We start from the raw sequence: 9,755 nt of genomic DNA on the forward strand, positions 1-9,755 counted from the left end.
TTTCCTTTCTTCTTTCTGTCCTGTTCAAAATGAGAAAACATGTGATAACTTTCGCTTTGTTGCTTGAGGCTTAGGTGCACATGTTACACATTTCTGTCTTGACTTTCTGGGTGGACTGTTGTTTCTCTGACACTCAACACTTGTTCTAATTTTTTCTTGTTGACACCATGTGATCTTTTTAACACAACTGCAATGCCTGCAGCTGATTCTGAATGTTTAAGTTATAATTTAAATTCCTCATTAATGAAGCTTATGCTTATTAGTGTGTCATGGATGTCAGACAGTTTTCAGGGACCCAGACAAGTTTAAGTCATTTGTGTGTGTCACACATTTCTTTTTCAGATCTTATAAATTTATAATATAATCCAATAATGAGTTGCGATGAAATATTAAAAGATCACAAATATTATCTATAATGAAGAACTCTGACTGTCCAATTGAAATGAAATTATACTCATTTGCATCTGTTCCAAATGCTACACTCTCACATTTATGAACACCATTTACATAATTATCTAAACATTTAATATTACACTTGTCTAGTGTCACACTGTCTGGTCAGTATTCTGGCTAAGTGAATCATGAATGAAGACAAGGACCACCATTGTTCTTGGGGAAACAAGACAGACCAGTCTAATTCATGGATGTTATTGGCATGGAGAGCAGAGAAATATTCCCAGCCCTACCAAAATATTAAACATCATATTTATATTTCCATGAAAGTTTTCCTTTCATACACATGGCACACACTTTTGGGAGAAATACTTTTCTCAGTGTGGAATATATCTGTCCTCAGCCAAAGTTATGGAGAGGAACATTGCATAGACAAATCGGCATTTCCATAGAATGAAATGATATTGTCGTGCGAGCACCCAAGGTGTTTTCCACAATTTGCAAACAACGTGTTAAGTTACTGGTTTTAGGTTTCGCATAAATGTAATGCTCCATTCATTGTAATGTTATTATTCAGTGCGTTTTTAACCGCTTCTTAAGCTCAATTCGATGACGTTAAACGTGGGGATTATTCAAAACATAAAAACAGCTTTACAGATGACAGGTGTAGATAACAGAAGAATGTATATTACATCACAGGCCAAACAAATGCCATAGCTTGTCGCTTCTTGTCTAAAACAGGACAAACAAGTCTATACATGTACCGGCACGTCCCCGTTTCCCACATCCCACACATTAACTAACACTACGTCATTGCAATTTTCGAAACCACTGGCTGACAGGGTAAGTTTTACTAATGACACTGTTTGCTATGGGCAGGGACATTGCACAGTGTGTTTGTCCTTAAAGTTTCTTAGTGTTCTGAGTAACAAGGTGAGTTTATTTATCTCCTTTTTAATAATGTTAAGACCAATGCGAGGAAATAGGTGGAATACTATATCCCAGTTATTTTGAATAATTTAAGCCACATGACAAAGGCAAAATGAAAGGAAAGTTCCTCTCCGCTGACAAACTGCCATGAAATATGTGCTCATGACCTTCCTGGAGAGACACTGACAGACACTTATTGCAGAGTTTTACGAAAACCAAATAAAAGGCAACATCAGAAAATGATTTATGCCTCTACTGTGGGATTATAATATACATATGTTGTCAAGACACTGGTTTCTCACACCTTTAATATCGAGTGAGACAGAGAGCTCTTTGCATAAACAACTACAGCATGATAAAGTGTGGGGCTAGCAAGACCAAGTTCAAGGATTCAGTTTCCATGGAACGCATGAACTATAAGCTGCTTTGGATGAAAGCATAAATTGCAGTTGGAGGTCAGCTATAGGGTTCCCAGATCTCACCGGCCAGTTTTCATAATCTTCTTGAAACTAATAAACTCTGTGCTCATAAACCTTAATCAAACCTAAGACGCCACTTTCGTGAGTTGTGATGATGAAAAATGTCAAACATGTTTTAGTGAAATAAAAATATAATTGCTGTTTTTTCACTCTTTGTTTTAAAGAAAAGCTAAATATATTTTCAATGTGTTAAATTATGTTCAAAAGAGAGAATTTGTTGTTTTATAAAAACCCTTAGGTTTCCACACAGCGCCAAATAATTCAGACCATTGTCTCCTTTGGATAAGCCACATGCTATTACCAAGGCTCTAGACAACATAACTCTTAAATTGTCCCGCTGAGTTTTAATCATATGGACAAAAATCTCATCTAATTTAAGACCAAAGGAGAATAACGAAAACGTCACACATTGAACTGTAATGTAATTTTACAGGGTAATTTAAAGAAAACAAAAACTGGGACATGGTGTTCAAAACTTTTTAATTTGGCTGTTAAATATACTAATAATAATCTTCATCATAATTTATTATATTATGTCTCTAGCACAATCACCTTGTTTTGCGATTCAAGATGGCTGATGTTTACAAAAACTAACGTATATGGGATTATTCAAAGAAATATGATTCAGTCTCCAGGGTGGGCTGACAAAAAAGCTTTTGTCTGTTTCCTTTAGTGTCACACTAAAAAGAGGGGCCATTGTGCTTTAGAAAGGATCCTTATGGTTCATAGCCTGGAACTGTAATGGATCCATTTCTTTAGATTAAGAGTCAGCGCATATTCAGGCCACATCAATAAGCGGGTTTCCATCACTCTGGATTTATTCGCATTTTCACATCAGAAACGAGTGATGGAAAAGCAAAATTTGGAATTAAAACCCTTAATTCGCAAAAACTTTTTATGCTCCCTTGAGGTGGTTTTAAATTTTTTCCGAAAAAGGTTTAATGCGAATAATGGGAGATGGAAACTCATTTTACCAATAAATTCCTCCAAAAAGACAAGTAACTGGTTAGTCAAGTTACGCAGTCTCATAGTGCAGAGTGCTCATCTTGTTACACAGCATCAGAAATGTTGTTATGGTCATTCTTAAATGCCTGAGCAAAGTCGTCAAAGGGTTTCTGTAAATGCCTCTTACAACTGTCACGACTGGCATCCACAAAAGTACAGCATTTATTGTGCTTCGTAAGAGTCTGCTTGCGTAAGTATTATTATATATGAAAAGTATTATATTCAGTGGGCTCTCTTACTGATATTTAGTGGCAGTAAAATTAATTGACGGTTGACTAGTTGGATGGAAACAGTGCTTAGTGGCAAAGGTTTTATGCAATATTCCAATTCAGCGCATGAGCTGAATTCGCAACTTTGGATGGAAACCCGGCTAATGCTACACTCGCCATTTCACCACCACTCCATTTCATAAACACTCGGTTATAGAAAATCTTTCCAATTACATTTCCACAGGCACACAAAGCCATAGACAACTTAAGTTTAAATATTAAAGGATGGAAGAAAGTTAGTTTCTTTCTTGAATATGCTTGCTTAAATTAAATCACAACGGCTTTATTAAGTAAAAGAGGTCTAGGAAGATGAGTTTTGTGCTTTTTTTAATCACATGGAAATACATATGCCTCCATCCCTGAAAATAGAGATTTACAATCAACTAGGAGACAGAAATAGAGAACACAGGTCTCAATTTTTTGTACAATGTTTTTAGGCACTTGGAATTACAACAGCAAACATTCCTTTCTGAATGACAAAAATAAAAATTTCTTTGGTCCTTTAAACAACCAAGAAGCAAAACAGAGGTTGATGGAAACCACAGTCTGGCAAAAAAGAATACAATAGACTTGGACTCAATAGATTCCCCAGAACCCTGCCTTCTCTTCCCATTTTCACATCCACTGAGCCTTTGACTGAAGCTATGATAAATTAAAGAAAACGTTCAATCCAAAGACAATATTTCTGCTACACGTGAAAGGAGATTGAAAAACCCTTAAACACTTTGCAACACAAGTTAAGATTGTAAGGAACGGCTCAAATTAGACGTACAGCAGTGAACAGTCATTCAATACATGTCACATTAAAATATTTTGCCACCGTTTCAAAAACTCCAGTACCAAAAGTTTTTTTAAACAGTGACTACATGTATGGTTTTCATGGGCGCCATGAAAGGGAGAGGATTGAGATGATTATAACGGCCGTTGTCACACAGGGGGCCCAGCACAAAAGATAATTTAGAGGTGGGACCTTGGGGCCCAAGTACAAATTAACCGGGGGCCCAGAAACCTTAGTTGCGCCAGATGGTATTCGATTGCTTGCATATCAACTTCACCACATGGGAAGTTGATGTGTATCTCCCTCTAACAGAGGATCTCTGGGTCAATTACAGGGCAGCCACGTTGGGTAGGAATTACTACAGGTGTGCACCAGCGGCTGCACACGAGCTATGTAGTAGTTACTGAAGTTGATGTCTCGCACATAAGGGGCCGGCTGGTAATAGCACGTGACGTTGGTGACCGTAGGTATGGCATTTTGTTCAGCCAGCACCCTAAGCGCTAGCATCGAGATAAGATTCAATGTTTGCCGCCTTTCATGTCCCATTAAGCACACCGTACTCTCGTTGACCACATGGTGCAACGTGACCAGACAGTCATAACGTTTGTTTTCCATTCCGGCAAAGTGATTCTGCAGATAAGCCTCCAGCTTTCTCTGCTGTTCGATTATGTCTGGAAAGTCAATGAAGAACCGAGAGCACATGTACCGCTGGAGCGATTTCATCTCAGTTTCAGAGGTGGGCCGAAACCCTCGCACCAGCAGGTGGCAATATTTTAAAAGTCCGCCTCCCCGGATTTCCTCCGGGTTTCGCGTGGCGATGATCTTGTTGCACAAATGGCCAAGAGCTTCTTCAAAGTCCCCATACATGCTTTCTCCCAACACCGTCGGGTGAAAGCACTCGGACATGGGTGTCTCTGAACAACGGTCAAATAGAAGCAGAGAGTCCAAAACTATCTGAAAAGAGTCTACGCTGAACTCGAACTGGCGCCTCAGAGAGTCCACGAACTTGAGCTCCACGTTCTTCCCGGTGTTGTTGGAGAGTGAGATGAGACTCCAGCGGTCTGTGTCATTGCAGACCTTCACCAGCTTTTGCACGTAGGCCTCTTTCAAAGTAAGTGCCGAGATCCTCTCCTTGCTAACACCTTGTGGTAGGAAGTCCAGCAGGCTGTCGAGAACCACATCTTTAACCACACGGAAGGCTTTATCGTCAGACAGCGAAACACCAAATATCAGGTCCAAATCCTTGTACCCTAGCCCAGTGTCCTGGTGCAGAACGTGACTGGCAGCTGATCCGTTCAACCTCACGTCCCGAACGGTGATGCCTCGCTCTTCCAATCGTGCTCGAACCACCTACGGAAACAAGTCAAGTTTAGTAATCAAGCAGTGAATGCAATAAACTTTGCTTTAAGATATGTACAAAAGACAGACATAAGATGTGCTAGAAAGGTTTTTAAACTAGAACAAAGCTTTGATAGATGGTGACATGTTCCTCTGCATTTGACTTTGCTTACCCAAATAAATGACATTCAGAAATTATTGATGACTACTTACATATTAGCTCAAAATTAACTTTACTGCTCATACAGTACACCTGATGGGTCACCCAATTTAAATTCTGTCATTTACTTACCTTCTTGTCATTTTCAAACCTCGATGACCATTTCTTCTGCAGAAGACAAAAGATACTGAAGAATGCTGGTAACCAAACAGTGATGGTACCCTTTCACACAAAACTAAAAGTAAAAGGTAGCATTGGTGTTCAGTTTCCAACATTCCTCAAAATATCTTTTAAGTTGTACAGTAGAAAGTCATACAGGTTTGAAATATCAAGAGGGCGAGTTATGACAGAATTTTCATTTTGGGGTGAATTGTCACTTAGAAATGTGGGATACATTGGGCTGCTTTTGTTCTGGTTAGAGCCATATAAAACAGCTTACTGAAAAACACAAACTACATGCTAAACGTTTCACACATGAGCATGTTTATGTTGCCGTTACGGTTCTGCAACCATTAGAAGATCAAAATGTGCTTAAATCAAATTCTCCGTCTCCATCATGAACGTACATAACCTTCATTTTCCATAGCTATGTTGGATTAGTTTCAATTAGTACACCTACTTTCCCTTCTGTCAATCAAATCATTAGCGTCCTATTTTTACATTATAGGTCAGACTGCAGTAACTGACCTAGTGCAAGGAGTGAAATAATACCGTGTGCGCATCCTTGATACCCGCAGTGAAGGAAGATTTAGCACAGTATGGGTAAATTGCCTGTAAGGTTAGCAATGTTTTAAATGTTGTCTTTGGTGTGAACATAATTATCATCTGATGTGTGGACATTAATATAGTTTAGGTGTTTGTGTCAACAAGCCTTTAATTTTCATATTTAAATAAGGGGCGTATAGGGCACACCAAAGTCACAAAGATATGGAAATCACAATATGACACAGTGCAATTACAAAACCTCAAAAGATTATTACTGAATTAGTTAAATAGTTACGGTAGATTTAATCTCTACAGTACAGAACTCATTTATTTCATTTTTTTATTTACAGGAACCGAAAATGTATCATTTACGCACCCAGAATTGGTTTCAAACTTGATGCTGAACACAAGGATTGTTTAGAAGAATGTTTGTAACCAAACAGTTCTGGGGCACTATTGACTACCATAGTAGGAAGAAAAACTACTAAGGTAGTCAATGGTGCCCCAAAACGGTTTGGTTTCCCACATTCTTCAAAATATAAGAAATGTATAAAGCTTTAAAACACCTTCAGGGTGAGTAAATAATTACAGCATTTGTATTTTTAAGTGCACTATCACTTTAACACCAAGAGAATATTACTTTTTCACAGGGGTGTCCAACCCCACATCGGTTTTCTTAGATTTAGCCCTAACCGTAATTGAACACACCTGAAACGGCTAATCAAGGTCTTTAGGATTACTTAAATTACAAGCAGGTGTGTTTGATTGAAGCTGGAGCTAAACGCTGCAGGACACCCAGCTTCCAGGAACAAAATTGGGCACCCCTGAAATATAATTCTACTGTAAGGAAATGCTGACATGCTCCGAACACATTTCAATGCATGCTCGTATAGTTCAGTACCATTGTATTAATAGACTGAACTTGAAATGGGTTCTGAGAGACTAAATTTAGGTTATATAGGATAAATCATTCTTCCATTGACTTGCATCCTCCCTGCATGTTTTAAAGCACAGTCTACTGAGTCACAGATTTTATCTACACCACATGACAATTCTTAACACAAGGGCCTTGGAGGGAAACCTGCATGTAGAGCAGTACCAGCAATGCAGAGTCAGATTCTCGATTGCATTGAAGTACTAGGTTTATTGTTTAATTGTACATCACAGCCAAAAGCTCAGCAACCATGACACCGTTTGATTGTGAAAACAGACACAAAGTCCAAGTGATTAGATGGTGCCTTCAAACCGAATATGATGATTTTCAAGAAAAACGAGAAACCGTAATTGCAGACTGTCATGTGGAGGTTGACTAATAAAACAAAGTTAATTTTTTCGTGGTTTGCCATTAAAAATAATAGACAACACATTATTGTGTTCACTCTCTGAAACCTAATCCCTTCAAGCTGATGGCCTATTAGGAAACAGACATTGTCAAAAGTTTTAGTATTCATGTCCAAAAGGTTAGGGTCAAGAGAGCAGGAAAATATTAGGTTCCACAACCATCTAGTTATTTTTCGGGTCTTCGTTTAATGCCACTGTGTAAAGCATTTACTGGATTTCAGACCACTGGAATGTCAGAACTTTCTAAGGGCCCCGCAACAGTTAAAGACAGCTTCTCTTTCACTGCCATAATCTCACGCAGTGCTGCCAGATGGGACATATGAAGTGCTGAATCTCAAGTATAAGCCTTTATGAGCATTTTGCATAAAACATTTTAAACACAGACCCCCTCTTGTTGGGGGAGATGGGAAGCTAGTAATGGAAGTCATCTGGAGAAAAGATCAATATCTTCTTGCGTGTAGATGCAAACTCGGTGCTTGTGTATGAGAACAACTATTCTTTTCATGAAGAGAAGGCAGATTGTGGTTATCACTGGACTGTGGGGAATCAGGCAGTGTTGCATTGCATTGGATTAGGATCGGTCATGACTCAACTCAGTGCGGCAAGGGTGAGAACGTCCAAGTCATTAACGTGGCTTAAATGTGCTCAGCGTACAGTTTTCTGGTATCTGCAAGAGAGCCAAAGGCTGATAATGTTTTGTTGATTCTGGGGAACAGGGTTAACAATCAAACAACCAAGCCACGTTTCTCCTTTTTACATTTGGAAAGAATAAGTCCTGAAACAGACGTATAATAAATCTTTGATGGCACTACTTACGTTCGCGTTAGCTACTACGTTTATTTATTACATTTATAATTTATGGAATACTACAAGTATTAATCGATATTGTTGGCTTGTTGTTTGGTTGACTTATAGTTGGCAAGCGTGTAGAGATAACAGAAATAAAGTGACATTCATGAATTTCGTGACGATGTGACACATTCACGAAGATGTGCATTGAAGTCATGTTTGTTCCTTGGGATTGAACCCATGACCTTTGCGTTACTAACTTAATGCTCTACCAGCTGAGCTCCAGAACAAAAAGATAAGACGTGGAGCCAATAGGAAAATTAATAAAGTAAAAGCATAGCGAGTTAAGCGTACAAGTGATGCCGTCTAACGTCATTCGTGTTCAAACATAATAAAAAAAGACAGGAAACCGTCATTAAAGCGAAATATTATACAGACGCACAAATCAGAAAGCGTTTACTAAATGTTAATACGTGGAGACTAGAAGGATCAGAGACATGCGCTTCATAGTTACCTGAACGATCTGTCGTGGCTGTACCGAAAGAGTCGGGAAGTTTCCACGTCCGTGAACGGGAACCGTCTCGCCAAGAATAGAGTCCAAACGTTGCACCTGCTCCCAAGATAACACGCAAAACCGCCGACACTGCTCTGACACATCACCGGAGGACATGGCGATGGAAAGAACAACCGAGTTATACAAAAATGCAAAAACTTCAGATTTATTCCGACAGATATCGCTGCCCTTTGAACACTTGAGTGGATATATCTTCAGATGAAGATCGGGATCAGATGTGGTATTTTTGCCAAAGCTCTTGTTATCGACTATATTGCAACGGTTCTTGAAGTCATCCAGCTGCGCTCACGACTCACTATTCCCAATCCTCGCGCAGTCAGAACAAGCGTTGCGAAAGATACAGTGTGCTGGAAATGAACTGCACGAATGCTTTTATGTCTGCGAGATTTGCATACGTGCGTCTCATTGGTTTGCTCATGAATTATTAAGAACGTTCAACGTGCCTTGTTCATTGGCTAAAGCCGCTGTTCGGAATCGGTTCTCACAACAGCATAAAGATCAACGTTTCACCGGAAGTTTTAAGTTTCGTTTATTTATTTAAAACAGAAAATGTTAGCTAGAAGCTATTTTGCATTTATATGCTGTTATAAAAAATATATTTTTAAAGCACTCAAATTTGTTTGATTGCATTTGATCCTCTAAATATTAACATACTGAGCCTCTATTATCTCTCTCTCTCTCTCTCTCTCTCTGTCTCTCTCTCTCTCTCTCTAAGGAACTAAAAGATAGCATAAAGTGACAATGAAACGCAACATGCATGTATGAGAATTCACATGCCACACATCAGCAGGTTAGACATTCATTAATGTTGGCGTTTTGGATTTATTTACTGCCATATTTACTGGTTTCTGGAGTAAGAGTTTAACATCAGGATCAGAAATCTCAAATGTGAGATACATCAGAAACAAGCACTCAACATACAGGATGTTTTGAAATCACATTTACAGTTCTGATTAAACACAGCTGGAACGGTCAACGTCTACTGTTAAAAATG

The 9,755-nt window shown here is 38.8% G+C and overlaps 1 protein-coding gene across 1 annotated transcript; it reads right to left on the reverse strand.

The window, feature by feature from the left end:
* Positions 1 to 3,386: 3,386 nt before the first annotated feature.
* Positions 3,387 to 9,110, reverse strand: tent5ba (terminal nucleotidyltransferase 5ba). Its single transcript, XM_079470055.1, has 2 exons — positions 8,702 to 9,110; positions 3,387 to 5,204 (listed from the first exon to the last, which is right to left on the reverse strand). Exons 1-2 carry the CDS (start codon positions 8,855 to 8,857, stop codon positions 4,179 to 4,181), a joined length of 1,182 nt encoding a protein of 393 aa, XP_079326181.1. The 5' UTR covers positions 8,858 to 9,110; the 3' UTR covers positions 3,387 to 4,178.
* Between the last annotated feature and the right edge of the window lie 645 nt (positions 9,111 to 9,755).

This window comes from Barbatula barbatula (assembly GCF_947034865.1).
Source record: "Barbatula barbatula genome assembly, chromosome: 12".
Classification (NCBI taxonomy): Eukaryota; Metazoa; Chordata; class Actinopteri; order Cypriniformes; family Nemacheilidae; genus Barbatula; species Barbatula barbatula.

What these genes read in the sequence shown, in the direction of transcription:
- tent5ba (XM_079470055.1), bottom strand. Translation starts at nt 8,857, where the DNA reads ATGTCCTCCGGTGATGTGTCAGAGCAGTGTCGGCGGTTTTGCGTGTTA. An exon ending in AGCCACGACAGATCGTTCAG is followed by an intron (nt 5,205 to 8,701) that starts GTAACTATGAAG and finishes TTGTTTCCGTAG; the next exon opens with GTGGTTCGAGCACGATTGGA.